General features: G+C 34.2%; 1 protein-coding gene across 4 annotated transcripts in view; it reads left to right on the top strand.

Annotated features, from left to right (window-relative positions):
- SEC24B (SEC24 homolog B, COPII coat complex component) overlaps nucleotides 1-24720 on the top strand; it is an 88246-nt gene that overhangs the window by 17565 nt on the left and 45961 nt on the right. For 2 of the 4 annotated variants that reach the window (XM_074228730.1, XM_074228729.1), the window contains exons 2-4: nucleotides 464-1225; nucleotides 13918-14085; nucleotides 19538-19642. In XM_074228730.1, coding sequence (XP_074084831.1) covers nucleotides 464-1225; nucleotides 13918-14085; nucleotides 19538-19642 — 1035 coding nt within the window. The remainder of the gene's footprint in view (nucleotides 1-463; nucleotides 1226-13917; nucleotides 14086-19537; nucleotides 19643-24720) is intronic. The other 2 variants (XM_074228732.1, XM_074228731.1) reach the window with 1 other exon arrangement.

The following is a 24720-nucleotide window of genomic DNA, read 5'->3' as shown; positions in this document are numbered from 1 at the left end:
TTTGAAATTAAGGTGTTATATGAACATATGTTCTATATTATTCTCAGTATAATTTTAAGAAAAGCATAAATAGTATTCCTTACCATCACCTCTCAGTTTCACCTTTAATTCTGTGGTGAAATCATCATCATGACTGCCATAGAGATATGATTGAAATTCACTTCTGAATGTGGTCAGAACCTCAGAGTCCTGTTTAATTCTATGTTTAATTCTACTCAATGAGACTTTAGTTTTTAATTTCTTGTTAAAGAGATGGAAAAGGTGGTATAGACTTCAGTTTTACTGGGAAAAACAGTTGAACTATAGAAAAATTGACTTTTACCCTAAAGTTCATGGAAAAAGTAGTCTCAAAACTAAGAGTAGAATTAGATTGAAAAGGAAATGTGAGTTAGGTCACTCTTTCATATTCTTGGACCTTATTTGCTTATTTCAGTGATTTATATCAGTATTTTCTTCCTCTTAGGTCCAGCACAAAATCAGATGCAGTTTCCACCTGGATATGGATTACATCCTCAAGGCTATGGTGTTCCCTCAGGACTCTACTCCCAAGGACCTGGGAAAAGTACTCCTCTGCCATTGGAAAGCCAGTATGGTACTGATTATTATTCTGGTCACTATACAGTACCAACACAAAATGTGACTCTTGCCCCAGGTCCTAGTACAATGAACATGCAGCTTGGATCACAGCAGGTTTATGGCAGGGGTCCTCTTGCTCCTCAGACTGTTGGATCCACTCCTGGATCATTCCCAGGCAGTGTTGCATCTTCAGCATCCCATTTACACACAGGTAGACCCCAGCCATACTCCTCCTTTGATAATCACTACAACAGTCCAGTCATTCCCTCTGCCAATTCTTCCATTGCTTCTCAGGGATTTCCCCTTACTTCTGGCCATTATGCTATGTCTACTGCTTCGGGTGCTGTGTACCCTAGTGTTTCATATCCTTCAGTGCCTGCTGGTGATCCATATGGGCAAGTGTTTACTTCACAGAGTACTTCAGTCATCACACAGTTTAAAGAGAATTCCTTTCCTGGTCAAAACACAGCCATCAGCCATCCACAGCAGCAGCAACAGCAGCAGCAGCAGCAGCAGCAGCAGCAGCAGCAGAGTCCTATGGGGTATAATACTTCATCATGGGCAACTCCAGGCCTTCAGTCAACCCAAGACAACCTTACCCAAAATCACATTGGATCCCTGGCTACAGTAGGCAATCCATCCAGTGCAGGTATGTTACTCAACTAAAATCTTCAAAAGTTTATAGATGAGATTCACTTATGTTTCCTTATTGGATCATTATCTTTCTGAAGGTTAAAAAATGTATTGTCTTATGGAGATGTGGGAAATGCAGTTCACCTTTTAATTTTCACTTTATTTTCCTTCTGTCCCCTCCCAGAAAAAAGTACTTTTTAAGACATATAATTGCCCACCTTTCTGATTTTGTTCTAGCACAGTCCCTTAAATATAGTGAATACCCCATGATATTTGTGACTTGATGTCCGGTGTACTCTTGAAAACCACTAAATCTAAACTGAAGTTATAGAGCTTAGTTGGTGAAACACAGGAAAGAGGAACCTCTCTGAGGTCATGCTTCAGCCAGTTCATTAAACATTCACTTAGTAGCCATAATATACAAGTATTCTAGTGGTACTGAGATAGGTCATGAGGAAGAGATGAACAGAGGCACATTTTCAGCTGGATGGATCAGGGATGGTGGTGTGGGGAGAAGTGGCACTTGAAACAGCGTGAAGAAAGGGATTCCTATTCGAAGTAGATTCCTCTAATTACCTTGAGCAGAGGCATATTCACTCTGTATGAAAGCTATGTTAGTGATGGTGAGAGTAGGCTGTTATTGGGATAAATATAAAAATGATGAAGGTAAATATACTAGAGTGCCAGGCCTTAAGGTTTTTATTTGGTAGACAAGAGGGATCTATTGAAGAAGTTTTAGCAGAAGAATGACATGATCAGATCTACTTATATGAATGATTACAGTGAGAGAATGGTGTTTTCATATAGCTCAGGAGAGATTAGGACAAGAAATTTAAATTTGAAGTTATCTAATTAGAAATATAATAGTTAAAATTATAGGAATAAGTGAGCTTTCCAAGAAAGAATATATATTGGAGAAAATATACTTTAGGAGGGAAGGAAAAGTGAGAGAAACCAGAAAAGGAATGTGTAAAGAAAAATCAGGAAATTATGAAAAAAAATCAGGGAAATCAAGAGAGGACAATATCAAGAAAGCTGAAAATTGTCAAGAAAGTTAGATATCACAGGGAAAAGATGAAAACCAACTTCATCTCTCCAAGGTTGGAAACTTTATAGGATCAATTATCTTCCATTAGGGAAAACCAGGGTACTCCTTGACCTCCCAGAGCAAAGTTTGGTGAACTGCCTGCCACAACTGGCTGTTGCAAAGATTTTTATCCTATTCTCTCAGGTTGGTAAAGTAGAAAGCGAAATAGGAAGAAATGAGGAAAATGTGGAACTTAACAGCTTTTAATTCATTATTTCCTTTTCTTTTTTCTCCCTTAAATGTTTGATGTTTGCTTTTGACTCTTTTGACCCAGATAAAATTAAATTGATTAGATTGAAAATCAGATAGTTAAGATGTATGCTTTGATTGCTTTCATATTTGTAGTTGACTGTACCATTTTCATTCCTTTTGCAAAATTGGTTCTATAGAAACTTCCTTGAACTCAGTATTGAAATATTTGCATATATAATTGAGAATTAAAGTAATATCTTTAGAGAATATTTTAAAGATTGGATGACAGTGTGATGGCAGTGCTTTCAGAAGAATTGTGTGACAGATATGCCAAAGATTCTTACAAACTTTTATGATGTTTGTGTATGTATAAGAATGGAAGAAGATAATGCAGTTCTTCCCGTTTTTCTTTCTCTAGTGTAGGAGTTAAAGTAACTGAATGGAAATGTAATAGGGGATGCTTATCTACTATCAAGGTGTAGATAATTTATTGATATTGAATATTCATGGAAGAAAAAATAGATTATTAGAAAATTTGCTGCTGTTGACATAGGTTAGAGTATATTTCTTCTGTAAATGTGACATTGCACAATACTAGCAATGTCAAGAGTGCTATCAAGTTAGGAAGTTGATCCAAAGTAATTTAGCTTACAATAGATATTAAGTCAAGTGGGCTATAAGAAGATTAGGAACACAGATCTATTGTGAAGGACTGGAAGACTATATTTTTACTTTGCACTTTTTGGACTAGTAAAAATGTTTTTGCCCAAAGCAGAATTAATAACATTTTAAGACCAAAATAAATCTTAAAAAGGTTTGGTATAATTTGACATTTTAAATGCCCCAGGAATGTCATGCATCACTAAGCCAATATGTAAGTCATTTTTCAAATTTACCCACCATCACCATGAAGGGAAAAAAAAGATTAAATTTGAGCACTTGAATTTAAAAGGTAAGGTAAGTGTTTATTTTTCCTAGTATACCTTCTTTTATAACATTTAATATGTATCTCATTTCTGTGTTAAATAAGAGATTAAAGATATAAACTATTATGTATACATATTTAATTTTTACTGTGAACCATTTAACCTTTGAGTAATTTTGGCATGATTATCAATTATAATATTGAATATTTTTTCTACTCCATTAACAGTTTTCTAATTTCACTGGCTGAAATGTTAAAAAATGCAGTAAGATAATTAATTTTGCATATTTAAGCACTGACCTACAATTTAGCAAATATAAATGGAGAGAAGAATGAGTATAGTAAGTTTAATTCAGGCAGTTAATGAATTGATTACATAAAGAAGCAGAGAATAAGAAAAAGACCTTGTTACTTAGTCTGGTTGAGAAAATGCATAAGTATGTGAAGATTCAGAACTAGATTTAGAACTGCTAGTTAGTCTATTATTAGGTTTAATGGTGTGTGGTATATATTTGTTTAGTTAACATCACGGTTCATTTCACAGTTCATTTAAGTTGTTGTGCTTAACATAGATTTGTAGCTACTCTTCAGCCAATCCCTTAAATCATTCCGTTTTGATGATATAGTAAAAAAGTCCACATTTCATTGTCACCATACTGTGGATCTACCTGTCAGAAAGGGGGCATTTTTTTTTTAAAAAAAGTTTTAGGGGTTTTTTTCCCAAGGCAGTGCCACACAGCTAGGTAATCATTAAGTGTCTGAGGTCAGATTTGAACTCAGGTCCTCCTGACTCCAGGGCCTGTGCTCTATCTACTTCGCCACCTAGCCGCCCCTGGGGGGTATTTTTTTTAAAACTATGTCAAGGAATTGGAGATACCAGGTACCAGTAATATAAATACTAGCTTATTTTTTTTTAAATAATTAATGGTTACAAAATTATATATGCTGTCACATTTAATCTTTATAATAGTCCTGTGAGGTAGATACATGTACATCATTTTTCCTATTTTACAAATAAAAAAATCAAGTGACTTGAGGTTAAATTGTTATCATATAGCAAGTAAGGCATAATGAGTCAGAGCTATAATCCAGTCAGACTTTTGATTTTACCCTGCCACTACATGGTTTTAACTACCAGAATACTAACCTAACATGGTGAACCAGCTGATGGAAAGAATAGATGTAAGGGGCGGCTAGGTGGCTGAGTGGATAGAGCACTGGCCCTGGAGTCAGGAGGACCTGAGTTCAAATCCGGCCTCAGACACTTAATGATTACCTAGTTGCCTTGGGCAAGCCACTTAACCCCATTGCCTTGCAAAAACTAAAAGAAAAAAAAAGAAAGAATAGATGTAAACAAAATATTCAGATTTTAAGTTTAAAAGAAGCTTCATGTTTATGCCAAAACATTGGTTAGATATTAAAATAAAAATAAAGGACACTGGGGTGGCTAGGGGGCATAGTGGATAGAGCACCAGCCCTGGTGTCAGGAGTACCTGAGTTCAAATTCGGCCTCAGACACTTAATGATTACCTAGTTGTGTGACCTTGGGTAAGCAGCCATTTAATCCCATTGCTTTGCAAAAACCTAAAAAGAAAAAAAGTATCAAAATAAAGGACACAGGCCATAATAAATTATTTTCTCCTTTTTTATAATAAAAAATTGATAATTGATAATTATATGCAAATCATATGTTGCTGTAGCACTAAATTATCAGATTACCTGAATATAATTTCCTAATTAATAAAAACAAAATAAAAAAACAAAAGAATTTAGTACCATTAATTGGTCTTGATATATTCTACAAATTTATGAAGTTCTTTATAATTATTAATTAATGTAAGCTATTAGTAATTATAGCTTTTGTGTCTAAATTTTCATTCAGCCAGAATTGTTTAGATTATATAATGATCCTGTTTGGGGGAAAGTACAAGGCAGCCCAGCATCATTATATTATTCTCTAGGTCAGCTTTGAGTGACAAAATTTGTTAAGCTAATGGCATGGGTTGACTAAGGGAGATATTTTGGTAAGTTTTATTTTATGCTTGATTGCTGTATCTTAAATTACATGAGTAAATAAATAATTTCACCTTGTCAACAGCAGAGAAAAATAAACTGACTGTGAGAATAAAGCTAAATTGAGTTTATTTGTTTTGTTTTTAGGATTTTGCAAAGCAAATGGGGTTAAGTGGCTTGCCCAAGGCCACACAGCTAGGTAATTATTAAGTGTCTGAGGCCGGATTTGAACTCAGGTACTCTTGACTCCAGGGCCGGTGCTCTATCCACTTCACTTCACCACCTAGCCGCCCCTAAATTGAGTTTAAAATAAGTTGATCTGGCCGCAGACACTTAATTAACTTGCTGTGTGGCCTTGGGCAAGCCACTTAACCCCATTTGCCTTGCAAAAAAAAATAAAATAAAATAAGTTGATCTTTTGAAGGAATCAAACCATTCTCCAGTTGGAAAAAGTACAGTTATAAATGTCTTGCTTTTATTATGTGAAAAATAGTCATTTGCAATTTTAAAGTAGGTCCAGTGTACTTATTGACACATAAAGAATGACTTAATGTTCTCTTGACCTCTTTATTTTCTTGTTTGCTCATTGATTTCTCTGACTGTTGGAAACTGAGAGGCTTGAAGTACAGTGGTCACTTACTTTTGCTTGACATGGGAGTTTTGTCCTGCACTGTTTCTTATCTGAACTGGTTATTCCTCCTTAGGCAGCCTTTAATCACTTTTTCTGTTTACAGGGGCGTATCATATTGGTGTCAGTTCTCAAGTGTGGACTCCTAACCAATCTTAACCCTATTCTAGCTCAGAATTTCCAGGTTCAAGCAGCCTACCAGCTCTGTACCATCCAATATGGTTTTCCAGAGAAATTGTGAATGCACTATTGAAGTGAATAGCTAATATATGCAATGAATTAATGCCTTAACTTTATCATATTTACATTGAATCTTGGTGTCCTTCCAAAAGATCTCAGCTCTGCAGTCTCAACAGTTAGCTGAGATGGTTCATCTACTCTTTTGGTTTCTGCCAATCATTTCTAGACAATTAAATCTTTTGCAGTTAATGAGTGAATTTGGATCTTTAACCTTTATTTGCTCCATGCCTACATCTACTTCCACACTACCAACTCAAAGTCAAAACTGCTCTTTTATTATCCCAACTAGTCTCCTTTTTCAGAAGCCATTCATTCAATTAACATTTCACACCAACTTTGTCCTGGCTAATAGGAGAGATTTAAAGATGCTTTTGCCTAATTTTTTTCAGTGTTAACACCATTTCTCTAGCCTTTCGCTCTTAAAATTTTTGAGTCTTTGTTATACTCTTTGTCCAATCTGTTGCTACATCCTATCGATCCTTTCAGTGTAAACGGGGAAAAAGGAAGGTAGAACAGAGGCATATCCTAATTTTAATTTCTGTTTTGTGTGAGGAAAATCTGTTTGTTAACCTTAAGAGGAAGTTTATTACCTGGTTTAGAATTGTTAGGAAGAGGAGAAATTGTGAGACATTATGTAGCATAAGTTTTCAGAGAAGAGGTTAACAGCAGCAAGAGGTGGTAGCAGTAGGTTTTGGCAAAGAATTCTGTGCAGCCATACCCACCACCATCCCTCATCTCACTCTTAAACCTGATGTCTTCATCTCTTCATCTGCAGTTTCCATTTCTCACTTCAGAGACCTCTTGGGGGGGGGGGGGGAGTGGGGTTAAGTGACTTGCCAAAGCTAGGTACACAGCTAGGTAATTATCAAGTGTCTGAGCTCAGATTTGAATTCAGGTCCTTTCAACTTCAGGACCAGTGCTCTATCCACTGCACCACCTAGCTGCCCCCCACCTTTCTCTTAAGTTCCCTCTCTAGTCTCCTAGACATCCTTCTCTCCCCATCCTGTCACTTTGTACTTAGCCATCACTCCACTGGACTTCTTGTCCCAGATCACAAGACTCATAACTGGCGAGGTAAGGAGGCACTAGACTGCATGTAAATGGAATTCTGAATTTGAGCCTATCCTCTCTAACCTTTGGACCTGCAGCTCTGATTGCCTGCTGGACTATCTCCTCCTGGATTCCCTGGTGGTATGTCGAATGCAACAGTTCTAGAATTGAACTTACTTTTAATTAAATTAATATTTATAACAACCTGTTCTATGCAAGGCAATATGCTGGGGCACTGGGGATATAATGTTAAAATAGTTATTGCCAAAAAGGAGACATAAGTATCATAGGATTGTGGATTCAGAGCCAGAATGGATATTGTTGCAAACTTATTTTAACTGTTGATGAAACTGAGACCCCAGATGGATTAAGTAGCTACTTATGCTCATACATTATAAGCAGTGGCCCCAGGATTTGGTCCTCTGAATTTTTCTATCTGAACACATTTTATTTTTAATGGACACAGAAATAAGTATCATAAAAAGTGGTGTCAAGGGGCTGTGCAGTAAATATTTAATAACCCACTTTGAGGGGTAGGGTAAAACATGCACATGACACACTTTTCAGTTTAATCTCCATTGCTATCTTCTCCATCATTTAATAGGAATAAACATTTTTATCACACATAATATCTGTTAAGCATTGTGTTAAATACTTTATGATTATCTCATTTGATCCTCACAGCAATCCTAGGAAGTATGTGTTATTATTATCTCCATTTTACAGATGACAAAACTGAGGCAGACAGGTTAGATGACTGGGCCGTACAGCTAGACCACATTTGAACCCAAGTCTTTTGGACTTCAGGCCCAGGACTCTACCCACTGTGTAACCTTACGTCTCTAACTCCATCAATAAAACAATCAAGCCCTGATTTGTAGCACTTACTGATTTCCAAGGTGTAAATGCACACATTGAAATTTAGCAATATTCTGTCTTCAGTACTCCCATAGATATAGGTATGAAAGTGAGAGCCACACAAAGGGTTCTAAGATTCTCTGAGGATCCAAAGATAATTTAAGATGACAACATACACAAGTATGCTTCATTGAAGGTATCACCTGAGCTGAACCTTGAATGAAAATTATTCTAAAGGATGATGCATTCTATGTATGTTCAGTTTTTGAGGTATAGCTAGCAGTGTTATTTTAGCAAGCACTTAGAGGAAGGAAAATAATGTAAAACAACCCTAGATAGGTTAGAATCAAATTGTAAAAAGACTTAAATGCCAGCCTAAAATGTTTGAACTTTTTCCTATAAAGCTTCTGAAAGTGGGATATAATAAGTGCAGCCTATGACCAGAAAGCATTACTTTTGATAGTTTTGTAAGGGAAAAAAATATGAGAGAGGGAGAACACTGGAGGAAAGCACAAGGATCAGTAATCCACCACAGTAGTCTGAGAGGGCAGATAACAAAACATGAAAGGTTTTGTGGAAATAGAAGTGGTAGGATTTGACAACTGATAGGACATGGAGAATGAGGAACATGGAAGACTCAAAAATAACTGGTTTGAAACTAGGTGATTTAGAGCTATCCTTGTCCTCTAGACAGAAATTGAAAAGTTTTGAAGAAAGGAAGTGTTAGAAGGGAAGATAGAAGTTAACTTATGGACATAGTTCGAATTGTTGGGACATCTAGGCAGAGAGTTAGGGGTGAAGGATTTGGAATTCAAATGAGAGACTGGGCTTTTTTATGTAGATCTGAGAGTCTTTTTTCTAGAGGTAACAAAGGCATAGTTAAGAATTGTACTCAGAATTCTGGACTTAAGCCTTGGATTCTACATTGCCATCTGTTTCTCTTGCCAGTCCTTCATGAGCATTTCAGAATAGGACATCCCTAGCACCTTCCTCCCAACCCCCACAAGCTTCAAAGCCACTGCTACTACCTTGTTCTTTTCTCTTCCTCACCTCCATCATTTTTTTTTGTTGTTCCCAAAGTGCTCCTTAATCTCCCCCCTTGGGGTTTGTCTACCAGGCTAAGACTTATTTTGGAGTGAGGGTTTTTGTTTGTTAGGTCTTTTTCTATAATCATCCTCAATTATTTAAAGCCCCTAAATACAATTTTTAAATATTTTTTTTATTTAAGGCAATGGGGTCATTTTATTTAAGGCAACTAAGTAATTATCTTCTTTTCCTTTGCCCCAATTAGGAAATGAGACAGTATGTAAAAGGAAATTTTGATCAGGTTCATCAAAAAAGGGAATAAAATATATTTTTGGAAGAGCCTTTTATAGTAGTACTTAGTAAATAGCTTTTGAGTAAATAAAAAAGGCATTTTCCCACTCCACTCCCAAAAAATGTTATAAATAATGATTAAGTTCTATGATGTTACTAAATGCAGTATTGGACTTCTAATCTGTTCTGAAATACATTTTTTTGTAGGTTGGCTTTGGAACCATATAATATATCAAAGGACAATAATTCCAGTATGCTGGGGAGAGGGAGGGTTTTCTTTGTGTCTCTAGCACACATACATAGTAGGCACTTAACAAATGCTAGTTAACTACTTTATCAGTAAGCTGTTTATATTATCCAAGGGTTTGAAGTTTTGATGTGCACTTGGTTTGTGTTCAAAAATGCCAGAAGTTCTGGAATATAGTGATAAATTTACAGTGTATGCTAATTATAAATCTATATTGAAGAATAAATCTTTTGCCTTGTACCCCTTTATTAACCATTTTGGCTCAATGCCTTAGTAGCTTAAGAACTCTGGTCCTTCCTGAAATAACTTAATAATTTTTGAGGAGAGATAAAAGAAGTAATGTTGGTAAGTGAATTTCTCCTGAAATTTATATTTATGACTGCAGTAAACCTCAAACTTTTTTTGAATCTTGAATCCCTACTAGGAAAAAAAACACTAGTCAGGTTACCCAAAATAATTACTATTTGATCCTCAATTCCATAGGGATTCTACTTCCATCAAAGTGTGACTTTATTAGCTTTGCACTTTGTAAAAGTGGTGTATTGGAAAGGAAAGAGACTTTTAAGAAGGGTCATTCAGGAAGGAAGCTATATCAATAGCCTCGGTAATGAGCCCGAACGATGATGTATGAGTTGAGAGGACAGATTTTTTAAATTGGTTTCTACCTCACTAGGAAGTTTTATCAACTGATTGAATATGTGGGTGAAGGAGAATGAGGATTGGGGACGATACAGAACTTGTGAGTCTGGGTGACTGAAAAGATATGGTGTTCTCCGTTATTTGGAGAAGGGGTTTGAGCAAAAGTCATGAATAGAATGACATAAACAATGAAATTTTCGGCATCCTTAGCAATTACCTAATTTCTTAATGCTTCATTTATAGATAGAGAACTTGAAGTCCACAGACATTCCCAAGGACACGGGGGTGGGGGTGGGGGGCAGAATTGATAAGTAGAGAATGAAAGAGAGCCTGAGAGCAAAGCCATCATTCAAATCTAGAAACATGTAACAGGTTAAACAATTAAGATAAGAATTTGCTGTTGGGGCAGCTATGTGGTGTAGTGGAAAGAGCATTGGCCCAGGAGCCAGGAGGAGCTGAATTCAAATCCAGTCACAAGACATTTAATATTAGTTGTGTTACCTTAGACAAATCACTTAACCTCATTGACTTGCCAAAACATATGCTATTGTCTTACTCTGTATGTTTTATGCACAGAATTGAATATTGATAACTAAAATTAATTAGACAAGTAGAGCCCACCTTTATCCATCTGAGGAAATTTTTCATTCATATAACCTGTAGTGATAAGACATTAAGCTCTTATAGTTAAGTTTGTGAATTTAATAGATGAACCAGTGACATTTGGTTTTATTTACAGCATTTAACCCTCAAAAGCAAAATAAACCCGTCTATTTCGTTTGATGAAATGCTTCATTCAATGTTAGATTCATTCTTTGTGAGTTTGGGAAGGAATTCTTTATTCAGGAAACAGAAGTAGGATATTGAGTTCTCCATTCTTCAGGATCCCTGCTGACAGTCACAGTAAATCCAATAGAATATCTATCTTAAAAGATTTTCTTGTTATCTGTGACATGCCACACAAAATATAGAGTGCTGAGCCATAAAAGTGGGAATTCCATGTTTCCTGTCCTTTCTTTGTGTTTTTTCAATCTTTTTCAGTCTTTCTTGCTTTTAATGTGAGAGAGTGAAATAGACACAAGGACACCAAAGAGGATTTAAATTCCAGTACTTATTCTATAAGTTTTATTCACAAAATTGAATATTGGTGACTAAAAGTAGTTTATTTGAGAAAGTTTTTCATTCACATAACCTGTAGTGATAATAGCTCTTATAGTTTATGAATATAATAGATGAACTAGTGACATTTGGTTTTATTTACAGCATTTAACCTCAGTGCTAGTAAATTAAAAATCTCATTAACTTGGATAATCAGGAAAATCTTAGATTTTTAAAAAGTTAAACGTGGTGGTCATATAACTCAGACAAACAAGTAAGTACCTATTGGTTTTAACCTTCTTTGGAAAAACTTGTATGAAAAATCTACTTTTCCCTTAAAATGCCATTGTGTAGAGTTGACTGTAAGAACTTTGAAAGAAATATCATTTTAAACATTGGTGAGTGTGGGAGATGTCTGTGGGTATGTGTATGAGTGGTACTTAAAACTGCACTAAGATTTTTAGAGACTCACATGTTAAAATTAGAAGTACTGATATAAATATATCAGTTAATACTATTCATACTGGTATGAATATATGTAACTGATCTTTGTAAATCTGTCAGATTTTCCAAATACTTAGATTTGCAGATGATAATCTCTTAATTTTATCAAATTCTGGAATATTACAGCTTCCTCAGAGAAATCTAAAGAAATGCAAAAGAAATTCACCCTACTATCTACTCTTTTTTAAAAAGCAGATTAAGAAAGTTAAACTATAATATACTGCTGATGCCTTTGAGAAGACTCCTTAGTGGAGTAGAAAGCATTCTAGGGAATCTGAGTTTCTATCCAGCCTTTTTTTGTGCAATTTAGCCACTCAGGAACTTAAGTTTCTTTATCTGTTAAATGAGGCCATTAAACTGGATGCTGTCAAAGGTTCCTTCAGTTCTAGACACATAGCTTAGATACACAGGTATCATGGATGCAAAATTATCTTGACTGAGAATTGAAAACAAGAAGAAAATCCATCCAACCCACATTTGAGATGACTGGCAGCACTTTGGGTCATTTTAAGTGTTCTTTTGATGCTATAGGATTACAATTTATGAAACATCATGATCTTAGAATAAAAATTAACTCAAAGAGCAATTGGAAAGATGTCAGAAATGAATGAGGCTGCAGTGTATTTTGGGTAAAAGATACTTATCAAAGCTTGTAATGATTAGGTGGTGGGGAAAGCCGCTTGAGAGGATAGTTTGGATGGGTAGTAAAAGAAAAGCAGGGTTCCAGAATGTTGTGTGGATCACTTTATTTTTTAACATTTCGTTAAGTCATTTTATCAAATTTAGCATTAAGTCATTATCATTTCATTAAATCAGACAGCCTATACAAATTACTCAAATGCTTCCTGTAGCTATTGATTTTTTTTTTTTAGTTTTAGTTTTTTGCAAGGCAAATGGGGTTAAGTGGCTTGCCCAAGGCCACACAGCTAGGTAATTATTAAGTGTCTGAGGTCGGATTTGAACTCAGGTACTCCTGACTCCAGGGCTGGTGCTCCTATCCACTGCGCCACCTAGCCACCCCTATTGATTTTCTTTGAGAAAATTTTAACCAACTTGAAGTTTGGAAAAGAAGATATAAGAGAAATCAGTTTCTTTTTAGCTTAAAAACTTAAGTGGTTTTGTTTGTGACCTTCCTGGTAGTTAATTTTTAAAAAACCAAACAAATCAAGACACCTAATTTAACTACTTTACATTTTTGTTCTCTGTCTCAGAGCCTAAGTGCTTGACTTCAGAAGTATGGTTGTCACCTGAGACAGTAATCAAAAAATGTTTAGGGATTTTTTTTTAGGTTTTTTGGTTTTTTGTTTTTTGTTTTTTTTGCAAGGCAAATGGGGTTAAGTGGCTTGCCCAAGGCCACACAGCTAGGTAATTATTAAGTGTCTGAGACCGGATTTGAACCCAGGTACTCCTGACTCCACTACGCCACCTAGCCGCCCCTGTTTAGGGATATTTAGTGAGTAGTCAAATAATTATATTCCATTTGTTTCTAAAGTATCAAGACATGACACCATAATTTTGGTTCACATTGATTACTTGAGTTAGCAGTAAAAGACTAAATGGTCTCTTATTTTATTTCTAAAGGTAAGGAAGTTTGTAAATGCTTCCTGAAGGGCAGGAACTGTCTTCTGCCTCTTTTTGTATCCCCAGCCTTTAGCATAGTGCCTTGCACATGGTAGGTGACTAATTGGATTGATTGATTGATTAAACATAATAGATTTTAATTTAAAAGAGAATTATATTAGTACTTAGGGGTTTTAACTTTTATTTATTCTGGAAAATATACCTATGTAAAGATGCTTGCTAGGTGAATTATCTCTTATTAATACAGTACTGATCAAACTAAACAAAATTTACTAAGTCTATTATAATATGGTGTTCTAAGTAAAATATTTTGCCTTCTTCAATTACAGATTCTTCATCCTGTCCTGGAAAGCAAAACATTCAGCTTCCCAAGACAAGTTCCGCACCACCCACAGTTTCATCAGGGAGTGTTTCTGCAAGGAAACAGCCTACTACAGACCAGGCAACCAACCCTGTGGTCTCAGGGATACAGCCTCCAGAACTCTTACTACAGGAAGGTATTGGAGAAAATGAATAGACATGTTCAAATCTGGGAGAGAGTTTCCTTTTTTTTCCCCTCTAAAAAATGTAACTTTTTTGTCAACCATAATTTTCTCCAGTATTTCTTTCCCATTCCTTCCCAGAGGACCATTCCATTTAAAGTATTTTTAATGGCACATCAAGTCTTAAAATATTTACATTGTATAGACCTTCTACCTCTGCAAAATTAAACTCATTGCCTTTATGTTTAGGTATAGAGTGACCGAAATTTCCTTGTCTGTCTGAAATTCTTTAAAACCTAGATAGAAATAGAAATCACTGATTATTTTTTCACAAGAGTTTTTAAAATCATTGCTCATATATGAAATTATAACTAGTAGGGAAAAAATATTAAATAACCTTTTTTTTTTTAATTTTTTCAAATCCAAAGTTGTTATTCCACAAAATGACTGGCACTTACCTAGACACTATGTTTTGGTATCCACATTTTGTCAGGGGAAATAACAACTAACTGCAAAATACTTTTCACCCCAAATTACACCCACTTTGACAGATTTCCCCATCTTCTTTTGAGGCTAAAACTTCAGAATCATCAAGGATTTAAGCCATTAGAGTATTTTTCATTTTGACTGACTTGTTTAAAACTCCTTTTCCTACTTATTGTTTTTTCAGCATAGATAATGGCAGATTTTTCTATTTGGTATCAGTTGCCAAGCTTCAAAATGACTACTTGCTTTTATCAAAAAACTCTATGCTCTGAATTAGGCCATCAGTAATTTTGTGACTAATCTTGCTACTCTCCCATCTCTTTTTTTCCTTTTATGATCAGCAAAAGCATTTTTTTCCCTCTTAAAGATTACTAGTTTCTTCATTTCATTTTACTGATAAGTCATTTGGATAACAGTGTCCAGTTACCCATTAAATCACTGGATATTCTTGGAATGGAATTTAAAATTCCATTCATGGGTTTCTACTACTCACTGGAGCAGTGTCATAGATAACTCCTCATAGACAGTTACAAGTTAGAGTTTTACAGCAGTTCTTAAATGATGCTTTTATTTAATGTTTTTTGCCATATTTCTGTGTATCTTTGATGTCCTATTATTTAGAAGCTCTCCGTATTTTTAACTGCATCTTAACCAACTCCTTTTCCACATCTTCCCTTGTTGATCCCAGTTTTGTTTATAATAGCCTCCCTCCCCTTCTCTACTTGACAGAATCCTTGCTTTCCTTCAGACTCAGATCAGATATTTCCCATCAAGCTATTCATGCTAAGAGCATTCTGATTTTCCTTGTACTTTTCATGTTTTCTTGCCTATGTAAGCTTCTTAACAGGAGAGACTGGTGTTATTGGTCTTTGTGTCCCTAGAATCTTGCACATATTAGGTGCTTAATAAATATTTGTTGAATTGACTTTCTCCTACAACACTCACTGTTTTTCTTCCTATTATAAGAAATTTTGAAAGAGAGAAGGAACTTAAAAGCTACTGGAAAACTTTTCTGATTTCACTTGATTAATCTACTTGTATCAGTTATTTAGAGAGAGAAAAGATAATTTTTAAGACCTTTAGATTCCTACTTATCTTGTTTCTTAAATAAAGGCTTCCTTAGGATATAGCTGCAGCTGCTTGGCTTCACAAAGCTAACCAGACTTAAGGACATTTAAAGGTCTAATAGAGCAAGATTTGTTGTCCTATTTAGTAGAAATCCTAAATGGTTTTTTGGTAGCAAATTTTACCTTAGACTTGGTTGTACTTCAGGGCCCAGCAGTTCTTATTGTATTAGAGGGATTCCAAGAGAAATCTCTGAACCATAGGAAAGATAACCTAAGAACTTTGAATTCTTGGTTTAAAAAAAAAAATTCAACCCTTTCTGACCATAGTTTTTTCTATGATTTAGATGCATTAAATGTCAGCCTAACAGTGTTGAGACCTAAAATATGTATTTCATTCATTGAAGCAATTAATCATTCCCACTGAAATTCTTAAAATGTTACATATTCTTGCATCTTTAACAATCCTGTGCATTTAAAATAGCCTTCCTAGATGAGCAAAAGTGGATTAATATGAAGTCAGTCTCCTTTTCAGTCAAAAAAAAGAAAGGAAATCTTTCAATCAACCTTTTGATCTCCAAAGCATTTAATAGACAAGATGCTTATCTCTCTGTTTATAAAAGGGAAAAACAGTTGGTGTTACCTAACACAGGGAGACTGAGCTCTTTTAAAATACAGTAAATTGTCAACCATATTATTATCCAATGTAAGAATAACTAAGGTGAAATCTTAAACATACTATGTACTTGTGTCTTTGATATTTTCAACCATTGATAAATACAAATAAATGGACATTTTATACCTCTGGGGAAATACTATAGGCTATGTTTTCTGTACTCCCTGACACTTTTTATTCCCTGTTTATTTTGTCAACATATTTGTAGAAGTATGAATATGCCATTTTACTACCATTTCTTTGGGTTTACTAAAGGGAAAGGGACTTAATGTTCTAAACGTATAAATAGTGCCAACAGTTAAATAACAGTTTTGTTCATGACCAGTCTTGTTGGAGAATAGTTTTCACTATTTGGCCTTCTTAATGCATTTTTTCTGTACTTTAACTTAAGACAATATTTATGCAATTCTCTTACATAGTGATTTAATTCCCTGATTGTCAGTGAGAAAAAAGACTATGTTAAGTGTGAATTGGGTATTTTAAATTTATTGAAAAAGTCTCTAGTTCAGCATTTCTTCCAGTAGTAATTTATTATTAGGTTTCATGAGATTTGTTTAGCCAAAGAAGGAAACTGTACATATCTTTCAGCTTTCTTTATATTCTTTTTACAAGATTTTTGACTACACTAGAGACAACCCCTTTCACTCAATACTTTTATCTTTTAAATTGCCTCTACAATCAACTAGATTATCTACTTTGTGAATTATTTAAGGCTAATTTGCCATCCTAGTTTGGGTTCCCTTTGCAATCCAACACATAACAAAGCTACCACCTACTGTGTTTAGGAAAGGTTAACTCAATTAAATTATTTATTAAGTTGACTGAAAAAAGGCATGATACTATGTATTCCAGTATCGAATAGATATACTATTTGTATTGTCTACAAACACTGCTTCTGCATGATTAGCAAGGTAAATTGCTAAATATAAATAAATGTAAGATGCTAAATAGCACCTTAAAGGAACATAATGAAATATATGTATCAGTTAAATTACAAATAAAACTCACTGTATAAAAATCCCACAAATAAAACTAGTTCCAGAATGATTTTTTTTGCATTACAAAAGTATTTTTCTGTATTTATGTTAACTTATCAAAATTTTATTACCCTAGAACTTTTCTTAGAATGATTCTTTACATAAGTTTATGTAATATGTATCATAATTGCTTTATTTTAAAAAAAATTCTACCCATTTATTTGCTTTTCTATCATATCCATCTCTCTGTAGCCCAGTGATACTGATAGAATTCTTCATACATGTATCATCTAGTGTGGCTAGTTACCTTTTTTCCCTAAAGACTACTGGATGATAATAAAGGAGCAGGGCCACATGCATTTCTGCTTGGGGGAAAAAAATAGCTTCCTTCCTCTACCCTGTCCCAACTATCTCTAGTTAAGCAAAGTTACATAGATTTTTTTGGGCATTGTGATACCTGTCTTTAACAGTGGTAGACATGAATTGGACCTACAGCTACCAGCAACCTATTCAGAAATGAAAAATAATTACATTTCTCTTCTGAGTCTGTTGTTAACTTACGATAACTTAAAACAACATATGCTTTAACTTGTTTCTCATTTTCCTTAATTGAGAATTATTGCTTTTATGTAGGTGATACATACAGTCACATCTATTTTACTATTTAAAGTACCCATTTCCTAGAGAAAATGCTGCTTCTTTTATTTCCAGAAACTCTAGATCTAGAATCAAATGCTATGAATATTTGTGTTATAACCTAAAAAGTACATTTTTTAATCATGGCATTCTTAATTGTATATAGGGTAATATATATTTTTTATTTCAAGTACGCGTTTAGTTGGACTTTTATTAGAAAATCAGATCAATTTGAATCCAGTCTTGTTGAGGCCAATTTTTTATTATGTATTGACTGGATTTCATTTATATTATGGGGTAGTTTTTTTTCCTTTCCAGTCTTATCAAAGTGGATCTTACTTTTACATTAACATTTAAATATTTCAAGAAAGGTAGATTTTTTTTTGTATTGCTTCTTGAGACTTAATGGATAAGTCAAAAATGATTTTAGAAGTGACTACTACTCCAAAAACCAAAAATATCTTCATTTGAAGAGATGAGGAAAGGATTCAAATACTACCTGGGATCATTGTTCCCCCATCTGAATACTTCAAGGCAGACTTAATCAGATTTCTCTTCAAATTAATTTTTTTTTAAATGTTTGCTGGTTCATCTTGAAATTTAACATTTCAAATTTTTCCTTCTGAGAAGAATTTGGGTTTAGCATATACTGAATGTTTGAAGCAGTTTATTCTAATTTTATGTAATTAATGAAATATAGAAAGACTAACCGCTTTTCAGCCTCATTTGCTGGGAATTATCATTCGTTGTATTTGCTACAGAATTATTCCTGTGTTGGATTTCATAGGGAATCAGTTTCATCATTCTCTTTCTCAGCCTCACACACAGGCAGAGTAACTTGTAATGATTGTGCATGTGTCATGCCTTCAGTTTCTTCCCTTTTTGGTATGTCATGTTGTCAGTCTATCATTTTTATTAAGCACCTACTATGTGTAGGACATAGTTCCAAGTATTAGACTTTATTTTGTTCTTTCTGTATCTCTTCCCTTTCAATTGTGATTTCCCTCTTCTTCCTGTCCCCTACTTTCATTATAGAAACTGGGTTGCTACCAAGACAAGGAGGGGAAATGGGGCTAAGTACTATACAAGCTGGATTAGAGTCTTTGCTAGAAAAGAGCTCAGGTAATCTCATCCCACACCCTCATTTTTACATCCAGAAAGAAGTATGTGACTTGTTCATAAATAGTCACAAATAGCAAAGCTAGAATTTCAAGCTGAGTTCTCTTACTCTAAATCTCTACTCTTTCTGTTGTACTATGCTCCCTACATGAAGAAGCTTATAGTCTAAAAAAGAAATAAATCTCAGGTACTCACTGATGAAGCTGTATAGGCATTAAGAAAACTTCCAAGAAAGAATGGTTGCTTCTTTGAAATATATGTGTTAGTACTGTGTACTTTTATGTACTGTGGATGCTTAACCAAATTAGTCCATATAAAAGCTGCTTCTCCTAAACTGCTTATCACATATAACCTAGCTGTTCCAGATTGAGTAACACATTTGGTGATGTGCATGTTGAGTTGTCCTTTGGAATGCCAGAATTTTCTCACTTTAAAAATGCAATGACATGATTTTATTTCTCATCTTTCCTGTCGGTTTGACTCTTGTGTTTGTGCTTTCCACTTCACAGGCATGCAGTATGGTGGATATGTTAATAATCAAGCTAGCTCTGCACCAACTCCCTCGTCATCAACTTCAGATGATGAGGAAGAGGAGGAGGAGGATGAGGAAGCAGGTCTGCTTTAGCTTTACACCGGTTCTTGAAACTTTTCCTATTCTAGTTTTCTTTTATTTCCACCACATTAGATTTTAGGTTCTTTTTAAAACCTGGAAAATTAGTATTTCTGGATTTGGTACCATGAAGTACATAGTTGAAAGTGAAATTTAGATTGGGTGGAAAAGGTTATGATACTTGAAATGACATTTTTTCTCCAGTTTGTAAACTTCACAGCTACTCTCATTTGTAGATGGCAGTGCAAATCTTCCATGTTGAGAGAAGGGATTCTGATTCAGTTTACATTTTTTTCCATCTTCTTGAGCAAAAAAGATTTTTTATTGGCTCTGAAGCTTTTAGCTGAATATTACTCTGGCACATTTGTATAATGCTTTGTGAGATCTACCTTTCATGCTTCTTCAGTGTTATATTCAAATCTAAAGAGTTGGGTTTGATTTATCTTAATGACATAGGGATTGGAGGAAATTACTTTCTTGAAGTCACCTGCCCATCTTAACAGGTATCTAGCAAACTCAGATACTGCTTCAGGCAAGTATATAACCACCTCGTGTATTACTGGTTAAAAGAATATATACATGTGGTTTTCTATGCAGATGTCACTTAGTGGCTAGAATTCTGCAGAAGATTAAGAAGTTCATTCAAGGGCTGTTTCTCACTGGTTTAAGATTGGACCAATAGTATCCATAGTTGTTCTACTGGACCATCATTCTTCCTTCTGTCATACTCTAACCTAGTGAGATTTGCTTTTTTTAGAAATCTTGCAATATAAGGCATCGTATCTCTTTCCTATTTAAACTACATGGTATTTTTTCACTGTTAAAAAAAAATGATGGGGTGGCTAGGTAGCACAGTGGATAGAGCACTGGTCCTGAAGTCAGGAGTACTTGAGTTCAAATCTGGCCTCAGACACTTAATAATTACCTAATTGTGTGGCCCTAGGCAAGCCACTTAACCCCATTGCCTTGCAAAAACTAAAAGAAAAAAAAAGTATTTGAGAGGGAGGGCAGGGGATTAATTCCACTTTTACTATAAATATAAAAAATGCATTATATTTTGGGGGATTTTAATAAATTTATTTAATTTCTAAAATCTTAGTTATGTTTCAACTTTTCTCATTGTTATGTTTTTGTTTTGGATAGTATTGTTTAATCTGTTACCTTTTGTTAGTTTGCTAGAACATAGAGATTGTTATTGAAAACTTCACTTGCTCTGTTTAATAAAAGATTTGAGAGAATATTATAATAGTTGAGGCTTCTTTAATATCATCCTTTGCTTGAGCTAGATTTTTTTCTTGTGTCTTTATTGAATCTTTGATAGTTGGTTAGTATGTCACATTTACATTGTAACTTTTAATAGTTGAGTTTAAATATTTTTGTTCAAGATAAAGGGATAAGACTCCCTTTGCTAAGAAGAATATGCAAATAAGAAGGTCAGAGGTCTTTAAGATTTGAAAGAATACATTTTCTTCATTTGTATTTATTATGTATATGTGCTGAATTTTGTGCAGAAAAGTGCTTTTTTTTTTTGTTTTGGTTTTATATACCAAGGTTCTCCGAAATCAAGTGATTTGTAATTTCCTGGCCACATGTAAGCATTTTGTGGAGATAGATTGTCTCATGTTTGCTTTTTTGTCACTAGCACTAGCTCCAGCTCAGTAAGCTTTTTTTAAAGCCAATGTAAGATCCATGAGCATAGCCAGCTTTGTGCTCAAGGATTAAGTGCCATTATGCTAGCAAAGAGGAACACCATATTACACTCAATAGGAATTAAATTAATTGTAGTGTGGTAAGAAAATTTTTGGAATTATTTCATTTCATAGGATCCTAAATGGAGAAGGATCTCAGTCCACATGGTCTACCTTCTTCCTTTTATAAATGAGGAAACCAAGCCCATTTAGGTGGTATGACTTGCTTAGGAAGCAGCAGATCTAGAATGGTAACCTGGGTTTTCTGGTGTAGAATCCTGAACACTTTCTACTGAACTATATATTGTCTTCCAGTTTGTAAAATGAAGCCTTATAAAGTATTATACTTGATCTTAATAACTTTAGATTACTTTGGTTTTAAATTCTAGATTGTAGGACTTAATTCCTGCAGAGAATATGTTCACCTTTGTGATTTTTTTTCCCCCTTAGAAAAGAATAAGGTAATAAGAAGCCAACCAAACACTTATTAAGCTTTACTTTGTGCAAGTACTAGGTGTTCTTCAAGGGCATGAGATTAAAAAAAAAAACAACCAATGCTTGAGGGGGGCAGGCAGCTAGGTGTCACGGTGGATAAAGCATCAGCTCTGGAGTCAGGAGGACCTAAGTTCAAATCCGGCCTCAGACATTTAATAATTACCTAGCCATGTGATCTTGGGCAAACTACTTAACCCTTTTGCCTTGCAAAAACTAAAAAAACTAATGCTTAGAAAGAAAGATCTACCCTGAATAATGAGATTCTATTTATTTACATAGTAAATACATACTTAATGTTCACTTATATCAGTTTAACCTCACCTGTTTTGATAATGAAGCTTTTGGAGTATTTCATAATAGAGAAAACTAATTTTTAATTTTAAAAATGTTGAGATTTTGAATTCTAATTAGAGGTATCAATCAGTTCTCTCCTAAAATGTCAAAGACTTGATCATGTGCTTAATAATTACCTACCTGTGTGACCTTGGGCAAATCACTTGAACCCCATTGCCTTGCCAAAACAAAACAAAAGACTTATGTTGCACATGTTATGTTTTAGACTTTTCACATGACTACAAAAGTAATATTAGGAAGTACAACAGTTGCTAAAGCAAAAAACTTTTTAAAGTTTATTCATGGACTTTTTCCCTTAAAATTCCCTACTTTCTAATGCATCTCAACATGTTCAAAACTTTGGACTTCAAATTGAGCCTCTGCCATGATTGCTGATTTGAAGATTCAGAATATCTGTTACCTCTTGTTGTATCTTGCAAAAGTACACAATTTAATTTCCCTATAGAATGAAGACAGTTATCTAACTTAATGTGCAAATCTGAAACATGAGACCCCTTGAATCCCCTGTCAAAGGCCACTTCAATGTTAGACTGGAGCATTTAATTGTTTTTTTTTCTTTTTTATTCCTACTTATTCCTGGCAAAGTTCATCTTGAGTCATTTCCTCCCCTTATCCCATCTGAAAGATATTTTAAAGCTTACTGATCTCAAGGCAATATAACTTGATGTTTCTGCATTTTACATTGAAGTAAAGCTGTTCAAGTGGAAAAGACCAGGATGCTGGTTAGCAGCCATTATTGCTAAATATCTTGCTTTAGAAATTCCATAGTTGAATCTAACATTGACTGTGAAGTGAAGAGTGCCATTAACACTTTCATCAGTTGGTGAAGAGGAGGGAAGAAGAGAGCTCGTGGCACTATGACAAATGATATCCTCACAAAATAGTGTCATTTTAGCATTAAGGCCATTTTGGCTAAGAACTCTACTACTGACACATTTCCTAGAAAGGATATATTTTTTCTTTTTTTTTTTAAACTTCTTTACATCTTTTTTGTTTGTTGTGAACTATAACTTATTCTGCACAATAGAAAAAAAACAACAGCAGGGGGAAATAAGTTTTAAAATTAGTTTAAAACTCCTTTGGATATGGCTTATAAGAACTAGAAAGAAGGAAAACATTTTTCTAGAACTTTGCAATACCAAAAGTAGTCAACTAGCTTATTTCCTATGTTCTGCAGCGCTAGGCACTCTGTTAAACCTTGGGACTACAAACAAAAACAAAAGCCAACCACAACAGCCCTTTATCTGAAGCTAGCTTTGTTTTATTCGCGAGCTTGATTTTTTTTTTACTTACTTTCAATTTGACAATTATGAAAAATATACTAGAAAAAAAAGAAATATCTACTATTTCATATTGGTCTGAATTGAAGGAAAGGGAAGAGTATATTTCACTGATGTCTTGATTTGCAGCATTAGCTTCATAATGTGATGATAATTATTTGCACTGTAAAATAGCTCAGACCATCAACTAAGTTATCAAGAAGAGGATAAATTGATAAAATTTATAAATGCATGTGTGTATATATATATACATGTATATATGTATAAACAAATGTGAATGAGTATAAAAATATTTTAAAGAGACTGCTAAGTGACTTAGTAGATAGAACACTGGGTCTGCAGTCAGGAAGACCCGAGTTCAAATCATTTAACCCTGTTTGCCTCAGTTTCCTCATCTGTAAAATGAGCTGGAAAAGGAAATGGCAAACCACAAAAATATCTTTGCTAAGAAAACCTTAGGTGGGGTCATAGAGAGGCAACATTCTATACTAAACCACCAAAATGTTTTCTATTTTAAATATATTTTAATATGTTAAAATAAGAAAAATATGATTTTGAGGAGTTTATTTAACTTTTCTAATTTTAAAAATTGTTAATTTGTATTTTATTAGATTAATAAAATCATCTTGTGCCAGGGATAGTTGTCAGAGACAGACTTTTTATGTTTCATGGAATGTTACTATCTGTACCAAGTTGTTAGAGAATAAGTTTAAGGGCACCTAGGTGGCACAGTAGTTAAGAGTACTAGCCTTAAAGTTAGGAGGACCTAAGTTCAAATTTAGCCTCAGATACTTGATACTTAGCAGCTATGTGACCTTGGGCAAGTCATTTAAAAAACTTTACTGCCTTGCCCTGCCAGAAAAATTAGAGATAAATTTAAACCACTCTTGAACAAATATAAATCCTTCACATTACCAGAGCTGACAGAAATCTCTTGTTCTAAATCTTTTTGTTCACTGCATTCATTCCTGTTTATATTAATTTCTGTTATGCTTATAACCTTTCTTAAAATGTTCCTTTAATTTTTTTAAATCTATAACATATAATGTCTTAAAATTGAAAATGAGAACTAGAAAAGTAAATGCTAATAAGAATGTCTGGTCAGTGTTCCTTTTTTCTTTCATTTTGAAATAATCTTATATAATATAATAATCTTGAGTATAGTCTTATACAGTTATCCCTTCCACATCATGACTTTCCCCATTGTAATTTTGATATATCATCTGTTAGCAAAAGAAATTAAATGGTAGGTTTTTTTTTTGTGG

This window comes from Macrotis lagotis, chromosome 3, assembly GCF_037893015.1.
Source record: "Macrotis lagotis isolate mMagLag1 chromosome 3, bilby.v1.9.chrom.fasta, whole genome shotgun sequence".
NCBI classification, from domain to species: Eukaryota; Metazoa; Chordata; class Mammalia; order Peramelemorphia; family Peramelidae; genus Macrotis; species Macrotis lagotis.
Note: the sequence above shows the minus strand (reverse complement) of the source record. Positions and strands in the feature narration are given on the sequence as shown.